We start from the raw sequence: 22,154 nt of genomic DNA, 5'->3' as shown, positions 1-22,154 counted from the left end.
GGCTGGTCAGAAAGCTATCTGGTAGGTAAATGGTCATTAAATATTTGTTAGAGTCAGTTAAAGGCAGTGGTGGTACACGCCTTTAATCCTAGCATTCAGGATCTGAGTTCGAGGCTAGCCTGGTCTACAAAGTGAGTTCCAGGACAGCCAGGACTACACACAGAGAAGCCCTGTCTTAAAAAACCAAATATATATATATATATATATATATATATATATATATATATATTCGTTAGAGGAGTTAATTCAACAAATACTTCAGAAATCTCTCTCTCCCACTGACTTTGTTGCCTGTGGTGGTTTGAATAAGAATGACCCCTATAGGCTGGCTCATATATTTGAATACTTAGGAGTAGGATTCATTGATAGAAGGATCCAGAGGTGTGGCCTTGTTGGAAAAAGTGTGTCACTGAGGTGGACTTTGAAGTTTAAAAAGCCCATGGGGCTGGAGAGATGTCTCAGAGGTTAAGAGAACTGACTGCTGTTCCAGAGGTCCTGAGTTCAATTCCCAGCAACCACATGATGACACACACCCATCTATAATGAGATCTGGTGCCTAGAACACTATATACATAATAAATAATTTTTTTTAAAAAAGCCCATGCTAGGCCCATTTCATTCTTTCTGCCTGAATTCCAGGATGTAGCTCCTGACTACTTCTCCAGCACCATGCCTGCCACAGTACTTCCTGCCATGATGATCATGGATTAAGCCTCTGAAACTGCAAGCAAGCCCCCCAGTTACTTTCTTTTAATGAGTGTTGCCTTGGTCATGGTGTCTCTTTGCAGCAACAGAACAGTGACTAGGACGGTGCCTGTCACCCCATCAGGCCACCATTACACTTTGAAACTGCCACAGCCGCTCTGTGCCTTTTCATGAGTGTACCCCATACTTGTGATCACCAGCAAGAGAACATTCCATCATTTTGCAGTGCTGTTGACTGAGCCCAGGCCTTGATTGTTTTAGGCAAGCCTCCTACTATTGAGTTGTATCCCTTGTCCCTCCTTTTTTCTTTTCTTTAGATCTATTTAATCCAATTTATATGTGTATCTGTCTGCGTGTGTATATGTACACACGTGTGTGCAGGTGCCCATGGAGATCAGCAGGGGGCACTGGAGTCCCTGGAGCTGGAGTCTCATGTGTGTAAGTTGCCACATGTGGGGGTTGAGAACCAACTTTGGTCCTTTACAAGAATATTCTATGCTCTTAGGTGCTGAGCCATCTCTCCAGTCCCACAACCCTTGTATTTTTTTTGACCCAGAATCTCACTATGTAGCCCAGGCTGACCTTAAACTTATGAGACTCCTGCCTTAGCATCCTGAGTGCTAGGACTGCAGGAGTGAGCCATGCCCGGCACATTACCCCCATCTTACAGATCAGAAAATCGACAGACGTGCAGATCTGGCTGCACCCTCCCCGTTGCCTGCATAGCCTGCCACCTTGCCTTTCTAAGATGCAAGTTTCCCAGGAAAAATTTCCCATCAACTCCCATCATCAGGGACACCCTGCTGCTGAGGTCATTCCCTCATCCACCCACAAATGGGAAGGGGGAGGGGGGGACCTGGTCTGGGAGAGGCTGAGAGGAGAACACTCATCTGGGTGAAGAGGGGCTCATGGGAGGGAGGTGGGTGGTAAACAATTTGCTGCACTTCCTGTTTCACTTTTCCCTTGCAGCATCTGCAGCTGGAGGGGAAGAACTGGCTTTCTTATGACTCTGGGAGCTTTTGCCCTTCCTGGGACCGTGGTGCCCAGGGATCTCTGCCTGTGTGTGTCCTGGGGTTTGAATTCCAGCACACTGTGCACCCTGCAGCTCCCCCCCACACACCCCGATCCTGTCCGGTCATCCCTGAAGGCTGGAGGCAGGTGACGTTAGTTAGGCTCTTGGATGGAGTCAGACTTTGAAGATTTGTGAGTCTTCCACTAACTTTGTCAACCTAAGCAACCAGAGGATCTTGGGTGCTCCGGGCAGATGGCGGCATTGTCCTGCGAACCAGTCCCAGCCCCTGAAGAGCCACGTTTGTATGTCAGTGAAGGAAAAGGTCATCTGGCCCAGAGCTTCGCTGTGTGACAGGCTCTTGTAGGTGCCCATTCACTCTCTCTGTTAACCCTCAAACAGCCCCAAAGCTTGCCCAGTTACCAGGCCAGGGTGTGGCAGAGCTGGATTTGAATCCAGGCTTGGCCGCTCCTCAATTTTGTCTGGTTGCTCCCCACTCTTGGATTCACCTTGCTAGGAAAATCGTGTCCCAGGCTCTGTGTGTTAGGGGCAGGAGAATGTCTCAGTCAGCTTGGCTGGGCTCAGCCAACTGGTTCCTGCTTTGGGTTGTGAGCTCCTAGAAGCCTCCCCTCTCTACAGGGACTTTTCTGTTTGATGTCCATGCTAGAGAACCGGACAGGGACGGGGAAAGTGAGGGAAAGGTTAGAGGGCCATCAGAGTAAGTGCCCCCTGTTGTCTTCCTCCACCAGGATGGAGGCAAGAAGGGGAAGCATGGATCTGGGGGCACTGGAACCCAGCAGGACAAGGATGTGGGGTGGCTGTGAGTGTGTGGGGTAGTAATGGGAAAGCCTGGTGAGGCCAGGGTGGAGATACAACACCCCAGCTTGGACCTTTGGCTAACCGGTTTCACTTCTCCTCAGCCCTCCCGGCAGGCTCAAGGGAATCAATGGGGTTTTTCACTGTTTCTTCATGTTCCCACCGCTTGCCTAGCTGCTCCATTGGCTCTCTCTGACTCTTCCTCCGCCCTGGTAAGCCTGGGCTTCCAGGTCACTCAAGTAGGACTTGTGCTGGGGGCCTCTTGTGGTGGGACACTACTCGGGCCTTCTCCCTCAAGAACAGCCGGCTCATCTAGGTTCTCGGGGGCCCCAAGCTTGGGATCTGGAGATGGACTGGGGGAGCTTTCCTCACCAGGGTTAGAGGCTGACTCAGCCCCATAGGCAGGGGTCTGGGCCTCTGTGCTTGTTTGTGGCTGGGCCATAGGATCCAAGTGTGCCTGGGATAGGGAATCCACTTGAGTCTGGACCACAGAATTTGACTGTGGTTGGGCTGGAGGATTCACTTGAGGTTGATCCATGGGTTCCAACTGTGACTGGGTTAAAGGGTTCACCTCAGGTTGAACTACAGGATCCAATGGTGGCTGGATTAGGGAGTCCACCTCAGGCTGGAACACAGAGTCTGATTGTGGCTGTACTGAGGGGCTCACCTCAGGCTGGACCACAGAGCTTGACTGTGGCTGTACTGAGGGGCTCACCTCAGGCTGGACCACAGAGTTTGACTGTGGCTGTACTGAAGGGCTCACCTCAGGCTGGACCACAGAATCAGACTGTAGCTGGACAGAGGGATTCACCTGAGGCTGGCTCACGGGATCCAACCGTGGCTGGCCTTCAGCTGTCTGTCCTGGCGGAGTCAGGCTCACAGAAGCCACCTGGGTCTGTGGCTGAGTTGGTGTGAAGCTGCCAGGCTGTTCCTCACAGGCAGCAGCTGCGAAGGAGGAAAGTACAGCACGCAGCAGGGTGCGGAGATCGGCACTAGCTGCCAGGCACAGGAAGGGGCTCAGGCAGCTGTTGAGCAGGATCAGGTAGTCGGAATAGACAAGGGCTTCCCAGAGCAGGTATCCAGGGTAGACATCCCATAAGAAAGCCAGATAGAGCAGCTGCGCCAGCTGGTAGGGCAGCCTCAGAATCACATAGGCGGACAGAATGGTCTTGGCCACACGGGCAAAGCCATGGCAGACCATAGGCCTAGGCTGGTGCCCACAACAGGTCCTGCAAGTGATGGCTTGGGTAAGCACGTGGCAAACCAGCAGCAAGAGGAAGGGCAGGAAGCCCCCCAAGATCTCAAGCATCCGCAGAGGCAGCTCCTCGCTGTCCCAGAAGTCCAGGCAGATGACCAAGTCATACCACCAGACAGCAGCCTCAGGGAAGACCAACCAGGGCACACTGAAGAGTGTGGCCAGCACCCAGACTCCAGCGCACACCCAGAGGGGCAGGCGGGCTGGGCGGTGCCCTGGGTACCAGCGTGGGCATAGTGCTAGCAAGCAGCGGTCCAGGCTGAGGGCTGTCAATAGGAAGAGGCCGGAGGAGTAGGACACACCCCATAGGAAGTAGTAGAAACGGCAGGCGGCAGTGCCCAGTGGCCAGTGCCCTCCATGCTGGATCTCCAGGATTTGGAAAGTTGCTGCTGCCAGGAATAAGAAGTCAGAGAGGGCCAGGCTGAGCAGGAGCAGGGCTAGTCTCGTGCCAGCCCCGTGTCGGGCCTGCGAGCCAGCCAGCCATGCCATCAGCCCATTGGCTGGTAGTCCCAGGAGCAGTAAGGCTACCAGAAAGACAGTGTCCCAGCTGCCCTGAGGGTAGTAGTCCTCGTCATTGAGCTCTGTGCGGGGACCGTGGCCAGCAGCGCCCAGGTTGGCTCCCATAGCGGTGTCCATCCCGGGTCCTCAGGGTGGTGCTGGACATGGACTGCCAGTCTGCTGAATCAACAAATGTGTGATGGCTTGGTGTGAGAGAGATGGTGCTGGCCACCCCGGGCCAGGCACTGCTCCTCTGTGGGCCAGCAGTTAGCCCGTGCCCGGCACTCACATACATAATCTCATGTGGTCCCCCTATAATCAATGTTACCAGTGAGGAGAGGACTGTCCACTAGCTCTGTGACTTGGTGAAGGTTCCAGATATGGTCAGCAACCCAGACTAGACTTAACCATCTTGCCACATAGAATCCACATGCTGAAGTGGACTAAACCAGAGGTTTTCAAGTTTATTGAGGAGGCTGTTAAATATTGCCTTGAAATAAGATCTTGCTGTGGAACCCTGGCTGGCCTGGCACTTGCTGTGTAGATCAGGACTGCCTCAAACTTGAGACCATCCTTGTCTTAGCGTCTTAAATGCTGGGGTTACCAACATGTACTACCATGCCAGCTTTGACTTTTTTTTTAATTTATTTTTTGGGGTCAGGCATGGTAACAAATGCCTTCAATTCTGGCACTTAGGAAGCGCAGACACAGGGGACTGAATTCAAGGCTAGCCTGGTCTACATAGCAAGTTCCAGACCAGCTATGGGCTACATAGTGAGACTCTGCCTCAAAAAAAGAAAAGAATTATTTATTATTTTATGGGTATGAATGTTTACATGAATGTATATATATGCACTTTGTGTGTGATGGTGCCTGTGGAGACCAAGAAGGGGCATCGGGTCCCCTAGAGCTGGAGTTGCATGGCTGTCGGGAGCTATCATGCAAATGCTGGGAACTGAATCTGGTTCCACTGCAAGAGAAGCAAATGCCTTAACAGCTGAGCCCTCTCATCTCTCCAGCCCAGTTTTTCAATTTTTGAGACAAGCCGGAGGGCAGTGGCATGAGACAAGATCCCATGTAGCCCAAACTGGCCTCAGACTCATTACAGAGCTGAGGATAGCCTTGAACTCCTGGTCCTCCTGTATTCGCTACCTGGTGCTCGGATTACAGCCATGCACCACTGTGTTCACCTTATGCAGGCTTGAGAGGATTGGACCGAAGGCCTCGTGTGTGCCTGGCACACCATCTACCAACTGACTCACATCCCCTGACCCTGCCTCTTGTTTCTTTGAGACAAGTTGTCACTATGTAGAGCAGGCTGGTCTCAAAGTTTAAATGATCCTCCGGCCTCTGCTTGTTGAGTATTGGAATTCTAAGGAGTGCACCATCATGCCCAGCCTGGTTCTTTTCCCTCTGCAGCTCCAAGTCTTGTTCTAAGGTAAAGCGCTAGAGTGGACCATCTCCATGGATGGAGAAGGGGTGCTCCGAATTAAAGGTGCAGGAGCAAGCCGGGCGGTGGTGGCGCATGCCTTTAATCCCAGCACTCGGGAGGCAGAGGCAGGCGGATCTCTGTGAGTTCGAGGCCAGCCTGGTCTACAAGAGCTAGTTCCAGGACAGGCTCTGAAAAAGCTGCAGAGAAACCCTGTCTCGAAAAACCAAAAAAAAAAAAAAAAAAAAAAAAAAAAAAGGTGCAGGAGCAACCCCCTAGTGTGCCCAAAGACAGGGTTTGAAAACCGTTTAAAGGTAGCAATGCTGGTAATCTCAGTACATGGGAGGCAGAGGCAGAGGAATTGCCATGAGTTTAAGGTCAGCCTAGAAAACAGGGTTTTAAAACCTTTCAAACAAAAGCAGCAACTTGTGCACATCCGAAGCGTCAACATTGGAGAGTGGAGCAGAGGATCAGGAGTTCAAGGCTAGCCTTTGATAGTTGGGGTTTTGAAGAGGATCAGGAGTTCAAGGCTAGCCTTTGATAGTTGGGGTTCTGAAGGCAGCCTGGGATACATGAGACATCATCTCAAAACAGGAAGAAAGAAAAAGAAAGAAACTATTGGATTATCCCTTCACATGATCCTGATATGGGGTTTCAAATGCTTAGAATTCCCGGAGGGACAGTGCCTTTAGTGCCCTCCTCAGGACGCCAGGTGAGGTCTGTGCCTCCAGACCCTGGCAGGCTGGCCTGGAGTGTCCTGAGAGAAGCTTAAGATTCTTCAGTGTCTTGCACTGACACCCATGCTGCTCCCATGTTTGTCCCTGGAGCTACTATAGAGAGGAGGCAGTGGGCTCAGTGGGATGATGACAATGAAGTGGGGGAGGGGCACCCGGGCATGAGTCCCAAGTGCCTTCTGCTGTCCTTACTCTACCTCCCCCAGCTGGTGGAGGGAAGAAAGCACCCCTTTGAAGGTTGAGAGGGACTAGCTACCAGCTACATACCGAACACGCCTGGATCATGCCTGGAACCCACGGTTGCAGCCACTATCCCCACAGCTTCCCACCACCGCCTCTTTCTTGGCAGAGTCTCCTGTATGAGTTCTAGCCCTGATGGCTTCAGATCCTGGATGCCCCTCCCTCAGGGCCTGTAGCATTTCCTAGCTTACCTGGGAGATGCTGACCAGGTAGAAGGAGCAGGGTGCTGCCTGATTGCCCAAGGTCCACCACCAACCAGCCCCACGATGGGGCCTGCCGCATGGCGCCCAGTGGAGATATGAAGGCGGACAGGCAGGAAACCCAAGCTGAGGGCATCAATCATTCATGGGTCTGCTCTCTGGGAAACCCTAACCGTGGCCCCATAGGGCTAAGTCACCAGCCAGGGCCCCCCATCCCAACAAGGTTAGGTAACAGAGACCCTTTGCTTGTGGCTCCTCTAGACCAGGGAACACTATGTCAATCCCACCCCTCTGTCAGCATCCAATGCCTCTTTTCTAAAATTTCATATGCCCTCTGCTCCAACTAGGATGTCACTTCATTGCACACCCAAGGTGACAACTCTTCAGTCTTTTCCAGCAGTCCTCATCCTGCCTCAGGGGCCTTCACTGGTCTTTGCTACACTAAATTCAGTCATGTCACACTCTGGGATGAGTGTGCTTAACTCTGCAGTAGTGTGCTCCCATTTCATAGATGGATAAACTAAGGCTTGAAAGGATGAATTGGCTGCTTTTACTAGGTAAGAAGTGGTTGAGTTTAAGTATGAGCTCATTGCAGCTGCTGTGTCCTGGTGTCCTCACTCCCAAGAACAGTTTTCAAGACCCATCTGGTGCTGCCAGGACACCCTAGGGCAGAGGGCACAGATTAGGCTTGCTGCCTGGTTCGTTTACCCTAATCCCCCTCACTGTGGATCCCAGGTGATCATCTCAAGCCCCTAAGCAGTTTTCTGGACCCTGAAAACCAAGGGCACTTCAGGGAGCTGCATCGCTGAGTCCCATTATCCTTTACATGGCAACAGAGCATGGCTCTCGGCGGATTCCTGGCCTCCAGAAGACCCCTGAAGGAGTTGTATCTCCCGGGAGTGCTACTGAGGGCCCCACCTTGACCAGAAGAAGGAGCAAGAAGGAGAGGCAACTGCCAGGGTCCCAGAAGGCCAGTTCTGGGAAGCAGTCCTCTGGCCAAGGCTCCGAGGCCTCAGGAAGCAGCAAGAACCCCCCAAAGACCAAAGCGGGACAGGGTGAGCCACCTTCAGCACCGCCCAGGCAAGCCTCTCACCGACAGTCCCACCGACATCGTTCTGACCCCCAGCAGGATGCTGCCCAAAGGACTTATGGGCCCCTGCTCAACCGCATCTTCGGAAAGGTCAGGGGTATAGAGGTGGGGGGTTGAGGCTAACTCTCCTTATCTTTATCCCTTCCTGACACTACCTGTCCGGGGGGCCTCCTGTCCCAGATTGGGAAAGACAGGACAGGGCAGAGTTGTGGCTTCTTGTACCCAGACGGGGGAGGGGGGAGTGAATGCGGGACAAGGTTGGCTTCTGACCAACTGGCATAGGGAGCAGAAGACTCCTCACACCAGGCATCTTGGAGAACCAAGAGCATGGGAGAAGGTGGCTCTCTACTCATGGGGTCTGTAGGATTTCGGCCGTCTTCAGGTGCTTCGGTGGGGCCAGCCCTGCACAGTGCACTTGGGGTGGGGGGTTGGAGAAGCTATGGCAAGTGGGGACATGTTGCCTTATTCCTATACAGGATCGGGAACTGGGTCCTGAGGAGCTCGAGGGTGAGTGTCTCTCACTGTTGCTGGGAGGTGGAAGGTGACCCTGGGTATGACTTCCTGGTCTGACTTCGCTAACCCCTACAGAGCTGCAGGCTGCCTTTGAGGAGTTTGACACTGACCAGGATGGCTGCATCGGCTACCGGGAGCTGGGTGACTGCATGCGGACACTGGGCTACATGCCCACGGAGATGGAGCTCCTGGAAGTGTCACAGCACGTGAAGATGCGCAGTCAGTGGTGGAGCCCTGCTGGGTGACTGGGTTGGGAGCCAGACTGGTTACCTAGAGGGTGGGTGGGCCACAGCCATGCTATTGTTAATTTTAGTTATTATTAGTGTGTGGGTGTGTGTGGGTGTCATAGCGTGCATCTGGAGGTCAGAATACAACTGTCAGGAGTAAGTTCTTCAATCGTGTGGGTCCCAGGGATCTACTCAAACTCAGGTCATCCGGTTTGGTGACAGGCATCTTTGTCCATGGAGTCATCTGCTGGTTTTGTTATACAATTTCAAAACGAGCATGGGATTTGAAATTGATGTACACATCCTGGCTTGATTTCTATTGTTGTGATAAATACCATGGCCAAAAGCAATGTGGAGAAAAAAGGGGGTTATTTCGTATTACAGTTTATAATCTATCATTGAGGGAAGTCAGAGCAGGAACTCAAGTCAGGAACCTGGAGGCAGGAACTGAAACAGAAACTGTGGAGACATGCTGCTCCCTGGCTTATCTCCAGGTTCCTGGCCAGCTACCTTCCTTATTTTTTTAAAAAAAGATTTATTTATTTGTTATGTACACAGTGTTCCGTCTGCACATATGCCTGCAGGCCAGAAGAGGGTGCCAGAACTCATTACAAAAGGCTGTGAGCTAACACGTGGTTGCTGGGAATTGAACGCAGGACCTCTGGAAGAAAAGCCAGTGCTCTCAACCACTGAGCCATCTCTCCAGCCCCTCAGTTCCCTTTCTTATACCTCCCAGGACCACCTTTCCAGAAGTGGACCCTCTCACATCAATCATTATGTCCCACGAACTTGCTTTGCCTATGGGCCACTCTAATGGAGGCATTTCCTCAATTGAAGTTCCCTCTTCCTAAATGACCTTATGTCAAGTTGACACACAAAAAAGTAACCAGAGCCAGGCGTGATGGCACATGCTTATAATCTCAAACTGGGGAGGCAGAGGCAGAGGATCTCTGTGAGTTCAAGGCCAGCCTGGTCTGCAGCGTGAGCTCCAGGTCAGTGAGGACTTAACACATTCCATGCCTCAAACACAACCAAGAAGCACAATGCACATTCGAGGGCCGTACATCTCTTTCCCCCAAAGCTGTTGCTTGATCCTTGGAGTCTTAGGGGACTAATGACATCTTAGAACTGACATGGCTGTGCTTTTTTTTTTCTTTTTTCTTTTTTTGGTTTTTCGAGACAGGGTTTCTCTGTAGCTTTTTTAGAGCCTGTCCTGGAACTAGCTCTTGTATACCAGGCTGGCCTCGAACTCACAGAGATCTGCCTGCTTCTGCCTCCCGAGTGCTGGGATTAAAGGCGTGCGCCACCACCCCAGGCATGGCTGTGCTTTTTAAATGTATTTTGTGTAGATGGACTTTTTTCCCACTGCCAGCCCCAAATAATGATACAGAGACTTATTATTAATTATGAAAGCTTGGTCTTAGCTTAGGCTTACCCCAGTAGCTCTTATAACTTAAATTAACTCATCTGCTTTAATCTCTGTTCTGTCTCATGGCTCATTACCTCATCTCTCCATACTGCCCATAATGCTTCCTCTGTGTCTGGCTGGTGACTCCACCTTTCTTTTCCCCAGAGTCCTCTCTAACCCTGGAAGTCCCTACTAACCTCTTCCTGCCTAGCTATTGGCCATTCAGCTCTTTATTAAACCAATCACAATGATACATCTTCACACAGTGTACAAATATCCCACAGCATTTTGTGCTTCCTGTTCAGCTCTACCCAGCTGAGACCTCATTTCCAGCAGCTGTAGCCCTGCTCCGTGAAGCACCTTCTTCCAGGCCCATCCCAGAGAGCAAGAGGATTGGTAAACCACCCGAGACCTCATACAGCAGGATTTGAACTCGGGCTGCCTTCTCTTTCTGGCCCACTGGGGCTTCATGGAGAAGAGGAGCATCCCTGACCCCCAGTAGCCAAGAAACCCCTCTTTGAGCGAGGAACTAGATATGCCTTCTTGGGCTCAGAGCCCTGGAGGGAGGGCAGAAGATGTAGCAGCCTCACTGAATAGGTTCTGATGCTCTGCCTGGTCCACAGTGGGCGGCTTTGTGGATTTTGAAGAGTTTGTGGAGCTGATCAGCCCAAAGCTGAGGGAGGAGACAGCTCACATGTTGGGTGTACGAGAGCTGCGCATAGCCTTCCGAGAGGTAAGGGGTACAAGCGGTGGCAAGCATGGACTAGTTTACTGGGAAATCCCTGCCTTCAGGGGGTCCGGAGAGGCAAGACTAGGGTGTAGGGACAGGTAGAGAGGGCATGGCTCATTCCCTGAGGTTTTCAGTCAGGGAAACTGATCTTTGAGGAGGGGGAGGTTTAGATACCTGGCAGGGAGCATCATGGCCCTGGGTCAGGCAGTGGCAAGGGCAGAACCAAGAATAGGACGTAGTTCAGCTGGCATAGTGCATATCTAATATGCACAAAGCCCTGGGCTCAATCCTTAGCACCAAACAAAGCCAGGGCATGGTGGTGCACATGTATAATACAAGGATTTGGGAGATGGCGAAGGCGGGAAGATAAAGAGTTCAAGGCTGTATTCCACTACATAGTGAGTTGAGACACTGTCTCGACAATATAAACCGAACAATTAAACAAACCCAAGGAGTTAAGCATGTTATGTTGGTTGGCCCATACTTTTTTTTTTTTTTTTGGTTTCTCGAGACAGGGTTTCTCTGTGTAACAGCCCTGGCTGTTCTGGAACTCACTTTGTAGACTAGGCTGGTCTCAAACTCACACAGATCCGCCTGCCTCTGCCTCCCAAGTACTGGGGTTAAAAGCATGCACCACCACAGCCCGGCCTGGCCCACACTTTTAATTTCAGTACTTGGGAGGCAGAGGCAAGAGAGACTGTGAGTTTGAGACCAGCCTGGGCAGGATGTCATAGTGAGAGACTATCTCAAAAAAAAAAAAAAAACCCAAACCAGAATGGAACCACGGAACCACATACAGAGACAACAGGGTAGGAGCCCTGCTTGGACTCTCTTTCTTGACAGTTTGACAAGGACAGGGATGGACTGATCACAGTGGCAGAGCTGCGACAGGCAGCGCCAGCTCTGCTGGGGGAACCACTAGAGGGCACTGAGCTGGATGAGATGTTGCGAGACATGGACCTCAATGGGGATGGCACCATAGACTTTGACGGTGAGTCATCCTCACAGACACCCCACCCATGCCTCTGGCACTTTGGATCTCCTTCAATCCCTGACCTGGGTTGGCCTTTCCCTACCTCTCTCCTACAGAATTTGTAATGATGCTATCTACTGGCTGAGGCACCCGCAGGGCGACCTACTGCCCCTGAGGCCCACATACCTGCGAGAACCAGACAACCACGCCCTTCCCGAGGCTGGGAGCTCCTCCCCAACTGTAGGCTGCAGCTACCCCTGAGCAGGCCTGCCTCCCCTATCTGAAGCGTTGTCTTCTCCTCCCACTCCCAAACTGTGGAGGGAAAAATCCCAGCTGGGTGCAGTTCTCAGTAGAGAACAAGATTTGAAATCTCTCCAGGCCCTGGAGAGGTAGGGAGTTCCCCAGCGTTGACTGCATTAGAATAAACCAGGCAGAGTGTGTTGTGGGGAATTCTTAGGGCCTGGTGGATTGAGAGGGCGGCCAAACCACTTCCCACTACTTGTGTGCAGAAAGTGCTGTTTTGAGAAATGAACTTGGGCCTGGTAAAAATGGCTCAGCAGGTAAAAGCTCTTGTCACCAAGTCTTGATATTCACATGGTGGGGGCCGGGCAGTGGTGGCATCCTTCTTTAATTCTAGCATTTGGGAGGCAGAGGCAGAGGCAGGTGGATCTTTATCCAGGCCAGCTTGGTCTACAGAGTGAGTTCCAGGACAGCCAGGGATACACAGAGAAACCCTCTTTGAAAAAGATCAAACCAACCCCCCCAAACAAACAAACAAAAAACAAACAAAAAATTCACGATGGAAGGAGAGAACCAACTTCATAAAACTGTTCTTTGGCATGCACATGTTCTGTCCAGCCCCACCCCCTGCCGCCCACCACGCACCCCTTTGCCATAAATGAAAAGTGAACTGGAATCTGGGTGTGGCAGCACCTGCTGGTAATCTCTGTACCAGAGGCCAAGGCAAGAGCCTTAGAAGTTCCAACAGTGAAAGAACGGGAAAGGAGGGGCTGCTTTTAGGTTCTCAAAGCTTGGGGACCTCAGTGTGGGATCTTGGAGGAACTGACACTGGGGAATTCAGTCCTGGATTGAGGCTTGGGGGCCTGGGCTCTAACACTCCTGAGTGATAGACCCCCATTTGAGTCTGGGGGTGTATGAACCACCTGCTTACATCCAGAATCTGAAAAGGCAACCCAGCAAAGGGGCCTCAAGGATGAGAAAGGAGCATGTTGGGGGGGGGTGGTCAGGGCCTTGCCTTTTTGCAGAGGCAAAAGTAGCACAAAGGAAAGATGTGACCTGGGCCTTTTCTACAGGTGTTGGAGAGAAGGGTAGAGTGAGTGACAGTGGACTTCACTGAAGCTTAGCCTGGAGGATAAGGGACACAGAATACACCATTCACTCATCCAACAGAGGAGGCAAGGAGGAAAATGAAGAATTTTGATTTAAACTGGGGAAGGCTGGGGAAGAGATAAGCTATTTTTTTCTTTTTTCTTTTCTTTTCTTTTCTCTTTTTTGAGACTGGGCAGCCTGGCTGGCCTGGAACTCACAGAGATCCTCTTGCCTCCACCCCGCCCCCCAATGCTGGGATTAAAGGCACGTGCCACCCACCCACAGCCGCTAAGGAAATACTTGTTTCTCCTATGAGTGTGCCTCAAGATAATGAGATACTGTTTATTGTGTCTGCGTGTCTGTTCAGATCTTAGAGAAGTGTCGTGGTCAGAGTCGTCTGGGTGAGATGGGTTAATCAGCAAGAGGCTAGCTCTGGGCTCTGGGCTGGAATGTGGCTTAGTGGCAGAGTGCCTGCGTGACATTGGCAAGGTCCTGGGCTTGAGAGCCTCACTAAAAAAGGAGAGAGAGAGAGAGAGAGAGAGAGAGAGAGAGAGAGAGAGAGAGAGAGAGAGAGAGAGAGAGAGAAGGGCCAGCAAGATCTGCGAGATGGCTCAGTGGGTAAAGGTGCTATGTCTGAAGACCGAGTTCAGTCTCTGGGCTCCACATGCCACAGAGTGACCCACATTTGTCCTCTGACACGCACACATAGGATGTTGCCTGTGTGAATCTCTCCTAAATAAATGATGTAACTTTAACAAAAGAAGAAAGCTCATTGGTTACATTTCAGCTTTAAGTGATATGTACTGGGTCAAAGAACGTAGTTGGAATTGAATCTATTTACTTTTTTTTTTTTGCCATGGTGACAGGTACCTTTAATCCCAGCCCTGGGGAGGCAGAGGCAGGTAGATCTCTGTGAATCTGAGGCCAGCCTGGTCTACGGAGCGAGTCCTAGGACAGGCTAGCATTGTTTGTGAGGGCAGATGAGTGCCTGCCACGATGCACATGTGGAGGACAGAGGACAGTTTTGGGGAGCCAGTTCTCTCTCCACAGTAGATCTGGGGGTCGTGTAATAGCAATAGTGCTCTGACCCAATGAGCCATCTTGCCAGCTCTCTTTTTAATGAATGGTTTTGAAAGTTCTCTTTTTTCTATGTTCTCATTATGTTTGTTGGATGATAACTGTGTGAATGTGCTGATAATACAAACTGTGGGCTTGGATTTTGTCTTTTTCACTTTTCTAAAAAAAAAAAAAAATCAGGTTGGAGAGTTGGCTCGGTGGTTCTTGTAAATGAACCTGTGTTAAATTCCCAGTATCCACATGGAGCCTCACTACCACTCTGGGCACCAGGCACACATGTGATCCACAGACATACACGCAGGCAAAACACTCATTCACACAAAATAATAAATATAAATTTAAAACAATCTAGGGGGTGGGGCAGGAGGATGCCATAACACAGATGTAGAGCTCAGAGGAAAGCCTCAGTTGGAGCCGGGCAGTGGTGATGCACACCTTTAATCCCTGCACTCAGGAGGCAGAAGCAGGCAGATCTCAGTGAGTTTGAGGCTAGCCTGGTCTACAAAGCGAGTTCCAGGGCAGCCAGAGCTGTTACACAGAGAAGCCCTGACTTGAAAAACAAAAACAAAAAGAAAGAATGAAGGAAAGGGAGGAAGGAAGAAAGAAAACCTCAGTTGTTCACCTTCCACTTTGAGATAGGCAGGGCCCTTGCTGTCTTGGAACTTCAGATACCAGGCCTGCAAGCTTCCAGGGACTTTCCTGCCTCCACCTCCATCTCTGTAGAAGCTGGGATGACAGACATCCACTGTGTCTCGCTTTGTGTGTTCTGGAGATTCGAACTCAGATCATCACAACTGCATAGCAGATGCTTTATCCGCTGCTCCATCTCCCAGTTCCTTCTGTTTTTAAAGATTTATTTATTGATTTATTATGTATATGTTCTGCCTGCATGTATGCCTGTATGACAGAAGAGGGCACCAGATCTCATTACAGATGGTTGTAAGCCACTGTGTGGTCTCTGAGAATTGAACTCAGGACCTCTGGAAGAGTAGCCTGCTGTGCTCGTAACCTCTGAGCCATCTCTCCAGCACATCCCTGGGTTTTCTCTTTATGGTGTGTGCATGCTTGCGTGCTCAAGCATACCATGGAGCATATGTGGAGCTCAGCAAAGAGCTTGTGGGAGTCTGTTCTCTTTCCATCGTGTGGGCCCCAGGGATTGAACTCGGGCTGTCAGGCTTGGCAGCAAATGCCTTAACCCGTGGTGCCATCTCAACAGACCTCTACGGTCCTTGCCTTGGCTGGTTGCAGAACAGCAAGTTACTTAAGGTGTTCTGACTGGAGGTCTGGGGGTGGAAGGTCTAGGTGGGTCAGGAGAGGAGCAGGTGAAAAGACTAGGTGTCCACTCATTCAGCAAAGGCAGAGGCCTCAGGTGCCCAGCCACCTGATCTCTCTGTGGACGTTCATGCTTTCGTCTGGAGGAGGGAGCACCTGCAGAGGACACCAGCCTTCTTCCATTTTTCTCCCTCTCCCTGAGTTTCAGAAGGGGCTCAGGTTGTGTTTTGTCCTTGATGAGCTGGTTCTCACCTGTAAACTGGAGGCCTTGGGCTTCTCGTGTGTGAAATGGCGCTGAGGCAGTAAGGGTTCTAAGAGTTGATTTAGGGAAGTGCTTGACACAGCTTGTTTCGTGAGAACTACCATGAGCTCAGATTTCCATACAGAGTTTGGGTTTTTTGTTTGTTTTAGGTTTTGTTTAACTTTTAGACATTATTAGAGGTCCAGATTTTCCAAAAATCTAAGATGGTGTTTCAAACATTTGGTGACAAAAGTCTTTGTCAGTGGGGTGCTCCCCTGAGGAGCTGTGCTCTCACACCCCCATCAACTCCCTAGTCCCCAGCTGCTGGGCCTTGGAAGTAGGGCAGTGGGTGGGGGAGCACTGTCCCACATAACCCTTATTTAGAGATGGATACGGCAGCCTAGGGCCCCAGAGCCAGGCTGGAACCGGGATACCAGCCTCCAGGCCCCAGACCTGCGTCATTTCTCAGTGCCCTTTGATGAGGCCACCAGGACAAGTACTGGCATGCTACATAGATGGGGACAGTTGAATCTCCTCAGGGTTGAAGGCAGGAAGGCCGGCCACTTCTCCACCCAGCTCCCCTGGACATAATGGTGACCTTGGCACATCTGAGATTACCAGGTTGTCCTAGATGCCATGAGAGATTGGTGGTCCTCCACACCCCAGGTGAGTCCTCCACTAAACCTATGTAGAAGGGGCTGGGCCAGACCTGGTGGGAGAGAAAACTGCAACTGTCCCACTGGGATTAATTACCCTTTTATTAGCACAAAATTACACCAACCCAGGAGTCCAGGGCCCAGGTTATGGGGCAACGCCCCCAGGCTGGCATGCCCCAAACTTCCTGAGCAAATCCAGAGGGGCTCTGTGGTTGTGAGGGTCCCAGAAGGCCTTTTTCCTTCCAAGAGAAAGGGACAGATCTGGGCGTAGGTTGGAGAACCGCCCCGGGGACATGTGGAGGCGGCCTGAGGCCTTGGAGCTCTGGTATCCCACTGGCCAGCTGCAGCTCACTTTTCAAAGTAGGGCAGGTAGAAGAATTGGAAGCCCCGGTGGCCCTTGACAGCGCAGTAGATGAAGATCACGTGGTAAACTGAGGGGTGGTGTCTGTCAGTAAGTGGATCTGGCCCCTCCCCACCCATGCTCCGCCCCACCTCACGTCACTTTCTCACCTCCCGGTACTAGCAGCAGGAAGCCTGGCACAAAGATGATGGCGCTAGAGACACCTGAAGCAGGAAGAAACGGACAGCTCAGGACTAGGGGTCCCTAGGGACGATGGCTGCCCGGGAAGGCCTCCCTCTCTCCTGGAAGATGGCTGATTCGTGCTAGAAGTTGGGAGGGTTTGCCGAGGACCCAGGCAGGAAGGGCGCTCACCTGGAGAGGGGGCCACCTCCAGTCCCACGCCGACCAGGATAAGCACTGTGTACACATGAGGTTGTAGAGGGGAAGGACGGGAGGGGTGAGGGTAGGGTCTTCCACACCCGACTCTCAGCCCGGCTCCCACCAGATGTATCTCCCACCTAAACTGATGCCCTCTGGCAGAATACCTTCCCAGGATGCTTACCAAGCTGTGTTTTCAGGGCAACATACTTGGCAGACCCTGGGAAGTAGCTATGAAATGGGAGTTTCTACTGCTGTTTGGTGTGACTTTCAGTCACTCGACAGCCACTTACAGAACACCCTCTGCATGCCAGGTACCAAGATTTCCATCATAAAAAGGCAGATGGGGCCTTGCATGGTGGTGCATGCTCTCTTTTTTTTAAAGATTTATTTATTAATTATGTATACAGGGTTCTTCCTGCATGTATCCCTGCAGGTCAGAAGAGGGCACCAGATCTCATTACAGATGGTTGTGAGCCACAATGTGGTTGCTGGGAACTGAACTCAGAACCTCTGGAAAAGCAGTCAGTGCTTAACCTCTGAGCCATCTTTCCAGCCCGTGGTGCATGCTCTTAATCACAGTATTCAGGAGGGAGAGGCAGACAGATCTGTGAGTTTGAGACCAGCTTGGTTTACATATGGAGTTCCAGGACAACCAGGGCTGTTTCCCCCAGCCAAAAAAAAAAGGGCAAATGGGGGGCAGCAAGATGGCTCAGTGGGTAGAAGAGCTTGCCCTTGGGCCCAGGTGGTGGAAGCAGAGAACTGAATCTTGCAGTTATCCTCTGACCCCTACCCTTGGGCTGTGGCATGCACGCGCTCCTTCTACCCCTGCACACGTACAAAGAATTAAGAAAATGTAATAGAAAGGCAGATAGGTGCTTGTCTGGCAGCATTTCTTACTGGAGGGACCAACAAGATCCACGTGTAGGAAGAGGTCTGTGGGAGCCTGAAGCAGCTGCCTCACGTCAGCCTAGGGAGCAGTAACATGGCACTGCCAGGCCCTGAGCTACGCATTCTGTGCCGTGCCTTAGTAGACTACACCATGACCCAGTGGGACCCAGGAGAAGCTGTAGTGTGGCCATCATACAAGCAGAGGTGACAGCACAGCCACGGCTCAGATCTTGAGGGAACCTGGTTTTCTAAGATCCACCAGCACTGGATGAGACTAAACAGGACTCTGGGCTAGAGAGGTCTGGGATGGCCTGTTGTCCCAGGCAGGGATATGGCCTTTGGTGGAGAGGTCAGACCTGGACACATTTTTTTGTATCCGTCCTTGAGAACTATGGGGTAGGGTGGAGCCAGTGGGCCCGCGGGGCTACCGTGGATTTTTGTAGACTCCATGTTCTACAAAGAGCACCTCAGAAGGGGGTTCACACTCACTCCCTGCCCCTGGCAGGGCTTCGGCTTCTGCTTAGAGTAAACATCTTTTTTCTAATTCCCTAGAGCTCTTGGTGGCCTTCTGGTGATCCTGAGGCTTGTTAGTCACAGGTGTGGGTCTAAATCCCAGCTCATCCTCCTCCCAGCTGCCGCCTGAGGAAGCCCCTCTGCAGTCCGAGCCTGTGTCCTTACTTCCAAAACCAGGACGCTATCAATGTTTGCCTTGCTGGGTTGGGGAGAAGCTGGCAGTTGGTGTCACCAGTGCCTGGCCTACAGTGGTGCTGGCAAGCTGCAGTTCTGTCCCCTGCACTCAGATACCTAGAGGTGGAGATTTGATTTCTGGCCAGGAGACCTAGTTGATTGGGGTCTTTGATCTTCCTAGAGAAGGAAGGGAAGGGGACCTAGGGTGGCAGCCATAGTTGGTCCTTCCTTATGGCCCCCTGTTGACCTCAACCCTGGATATTCTGGGGACTTTGCGTCTCAGTCCCAAAAAGAAGTAGAAATATCTGTCTGTGAAACTTGCCTGTGCTGGGCCTCAGTTTCCCCACTAAACAAGTTGGGGTAGAGAAAGGTCCTGGTCAGATCACAGACCCCAGAGAAGAAGAAGCAGGTCTGATACCTGACCTCAGGGACACTAGTATCCTGAACCCTGGACCTGACCTTCATGATCGGGCTCTGGACCCTGCCTCTCACTTGCCCCCTTGGTAAGGTAGGTAACACAGAATAAATGGAAGCTGTTAGCTCTCCATTCTCTGGTTCTCTGGTAGATTTATAAACAGGTCAAATTTAAAAAGAAAATAAGAAGCCAGGAGGTGGGGTGGGGTTTGGGAGGAGGGGTGAGGCACACGCCTTTAGTCCCAGCACTCAGAAGTCGGAGACAAGATCTCTGAGTTTGAGACCAAGGTCAACTTGGTCCACAGATAAACCCATTTCAAAATAATAATAAATAAATAATTCTATTAATTAAAAAGAAAGTAAGCTGGCATAGTGGTACATACCTGTAATCCCAGAATATGGGAGGCAGGGACAAGATGATCAAATGTTCAAGAACATACTTCACTTTCTGGGCTACATGAGACTCTGCCTCAAAAAAACTTAAAAGGGGGTAGGGGAGCTGGAGAGATGGCTCTTGCAGAGGACCCAGGTTTGGTTAGCATCCATGCAGTGACTCACAACCCTCTACAACTCTAGTTCCAGGGCATCCAATTCCCTTTTCTGACTTCATTGGAGACTGCAAGCACATGGTACATATACATACACATACAAAATAAATATTACACTTGATCTTAGCCAAAAGGCTGAGAAGTGATGACAAAATAAATATTAAAAATAATTTTTTAAAAACTTAAAAAAAAATAATTTAAGCCGGGCAGTGGTGGCGCACGCCTTTAATCCCAGCACTCCACTCGGAAGGCAGAGGTAGGCGGATCTCTGTGAGTTTGAGGCCAGCCTGGTCTACAAGAGCTAGTTCCAGCACATCCTCCAAAGCTACAGAGAAACCCTGTCTCAAAAAGCCAAATAAAATAAAATAAAAAAATTTAAAAAGCCCCAAGTCAGGTTCCAGTTCACCCTTTGTGACTATTGAGACAGATGATCAGGACCCTGGGGTTAATCCTCTTATGGCCCCAGTTGCTCCATTCTAACAGGGAAGCCCAAAAGGCCAGGTGGCTACAGAGCCTGCTCATGGGAGGGAGGGAAGACAGGCCATCAGGACACTCACCTAGCCCCAGCAGCAGGAGCAGAAAGGAGGCCAAAACTACCCGTCGGTTTTTCTGGATCAAAGGATGTTGGGTCCAGCTGGGTGGCAGGAGAGATAGATGGACAGATGTCAAGGAGGGGAAGAAGGTGGGGAGCCAGGGCTGGCTGGCAGACAGAAGCAGCTGAACTCCAAGTGAGGGGCTCTCACCTGCAGCAGGCATTGTAGGAACGCTGGGTGGTGTTGCTGATGGTACTGAAGGACCACTGAGAGCTACGGATGGATATGCGCCCAGAATCCCTGAAGGACAAAAGGATGGGGAGGGAGAGAGAAAGAAGACGATAGAGTCAAGATGAAATGGGTGTGTGTGCAGGGGCTGAGGCGAAACCCTGCAGGATAGAGGGCCCCAAAAGGGGACAAGCTTGGGGGTGAAAGTGAATTATAAAGTGGGGTGTGTGCTAAGACAAATGAAAGAGGGAAGGTGGGTGAGTTAAACTGAGCATCCCTAGGAGATAAAAAGCTTGGCAGAGATTAAGTGGGAGGCCCTGGGCACTAGGGGAAGGTGACCCAGCTGGCCAGGTGATCCCATGAGGGACTCCTTATAGGACAGATGAGTACAGTGGGGTGGGGACTGGGCAGATTTTTGCAGATAGGTGTCAGAGACATGGGGCTTGGGATGAAGGGTGGTTCCCCACCTGGCCCTGACCTTGTGCTGACTCCCCCATCGAGCTCTGGAGAGGCCTGGGCTCCGTCCTCATCATTTTCCAGGTTCTGTTCCAGAACACAAGGTTCAGAGAGGTTGCTGGGTTTGGGGCTTTTCACTCCCCTCTGGGGAGAGGAGAAAAGGTGCCAGCCAGACAACTTCTGCCTGGCATGTCTGGCAGGTGCTCTCCTGCCTCTCCCTGCCCTCCCAGCACAACCGGTTTGATGATTCAGAAACTGAAACCCAGATAGAAAGTAGGTGTCTGCTGGGGGCTTTGCACAGAAGTCAGCAGGGGTGGGTGGAGAGCTCCTGCTGACTCTCACCATGGATCCCAGGAGCAGGTGACCACCCAAATGGGGTTCTTGGGATTTTTCTGGGGTCCAACATAGAGGTTTTGGAATTGGTGTAGCAGAGCACAGGTCTCTAATTCCTATGTTTCAAAGAGCGCTAGGGCTGGGGGAGGCTATCTGGGACAATGATTTATGGTGTAGTTGGAGTCAAGAGATGGGCAAACACGAAAAGTGTGGCGGTCCTCCACTGCCAGGATGAGTCTCAAAACAGGATGCAGATTTTACATTGGTCGTGTAGCTTGGGGCTCAAGGGATGCTGCAAGGAATGGCAAGGTCTGGTTTAGATACAAAGTGCTCCCCAAACCCAGAGTGGTGGTACTGGGGTGTCACTCTCCAGGATGGGTGGGCTCTCCACTGTTGCTGAGTTCTGAGTTTTTGGTCCGGGCTTGTGGCTCTCCAAAGCTGCATGGGGACCGAACTCGAGTTCAGAGGGCAAGGCCATAATTCTGGATGAGCAGACACGACTGGGGAAAAGTTTCCCGCTCCGCTGGGGTCTCTAGGCAGAGTCTCCGGAATTAGGGTTCTCCGGGGCCCGGCATGGAGTCCCGCCCTATCCCGGACAAGAGGGTGAGATGGGCCGGGCCGTTCACCTGGTAGCGCAGCCGGGACTGCTTTTCTTCATCAGCCACCTCGAACCTGGACCGGCGGTCGAAGTGCAGAGGCCCGAATCGGGCGACCCCACTGGACTCGGGCCCAGGCCCCGCGTCTTCCAGGCTCAGCTCGAAGGCGTCATCGATACTGAACTGGGGTCGGGTGGCGCTCATGGCCCCCGCCCGCCTAGGCGCCCAGCGCCGCCGCCATCTGAGCTCTCCTCGGTCCCGCCCACCAAACAGGTCCCGCCCCCGGAGGCCCCGCCCCGTCGCTCTAGGCGAGAAGTCCCGCCCTCTACAACGGCCCCGCCCTGCCCG

The 22,154-nt window shown here is 51.7% G+C and overlaps 3 protein-coding genes across 3 annotated transcripts; 1 reads left to right on the top strand and 2 right to left on the bottom strand.

Annotated features, from left to right (window-relative positions):
* Positions 1-2,765: 2,765 nt before the first annotated feature.
* On the bottom strand, positions 2,766-4,421 carry Gpr152 (G protein-coupled receptor 152). The gene is made up of 2 exons (XM_038319316.1): positions 3,294-4,421; positions 2,766-3,197 (listed from the first exon to the last, which is right to left on the bottom strand). Exons 1-2 carry the CDS (start codon positions 4,419-4,421, stop codon positions 2,766-2,768), a joined length of 1,560 nt encoding a protein of 519 aa, XP_038175244.1.
* Positions 4,422-7,712: 3,291 nt separating this feature from the next.
* On the top strand, positions 7,713-11,972 carry LOC119800719 (calcium-binding protein 4). Its single transcript, XM_038310899.1, has 6 exons — positions 7,713-8,066; positions 8,453-8,483; positions 8,565-8,708; positions 10,748-10,857; positions 11,698-11,845; positions 11,944-11,972. Exons 1-6 carry the CDS (start codon positions 7,713-7,715, stop codon positions 11,970-11,972), a joined length of 816 nt encoding a protein of 271 aa, XP_038166827.1.
* Positions 11,973-16,486: 4,514 nt separating this feature from the next.
* Positions 16,487-22,071, bottom strand: Tmem134 (transmembrane protein 134). The gene is made up of 7 exons (XM_038333429.2): positions 21,837-22,071; positions 20,900-20,964; positions 20,404-20,493; positions 20,218-20,294; positions 17,115-17,159; positions 16,913-16,966; positions 16,487-16,833 (listed from the first exon to the last, which is right to left on the bottom strand). Exons 1-7 carry the CDS (start codon positions 22,008-22,010, stop codon positions 16,751-16,753), a joined length of 588 nt encoding a protein of 195 aa, XP_038189357.1. The 5' UTR covers positions 22,011-22,071; the 3' UTR covers positions 16,487-16,750.
* Between the last annotated feature and the right edge of the window lie 83 nt (positions 22,072-22,154).

Source organism: Arvicola amphibius, chromosome 1, assembly GCF_903992535.2.
Source record: "Arvicola amphibius chromosome 1, mArvAmp1.2, whole genome shotgun sequence".
Lineage (NCBI taxonomy): Eukaryota > Metazoa > Chordata > Mammalia > Rodentia > Cricetidae > Arvicola > Arvicola amphibius.
This window is presented reverse-complemented; position numbering and strand designations above follow the sequence as displayed.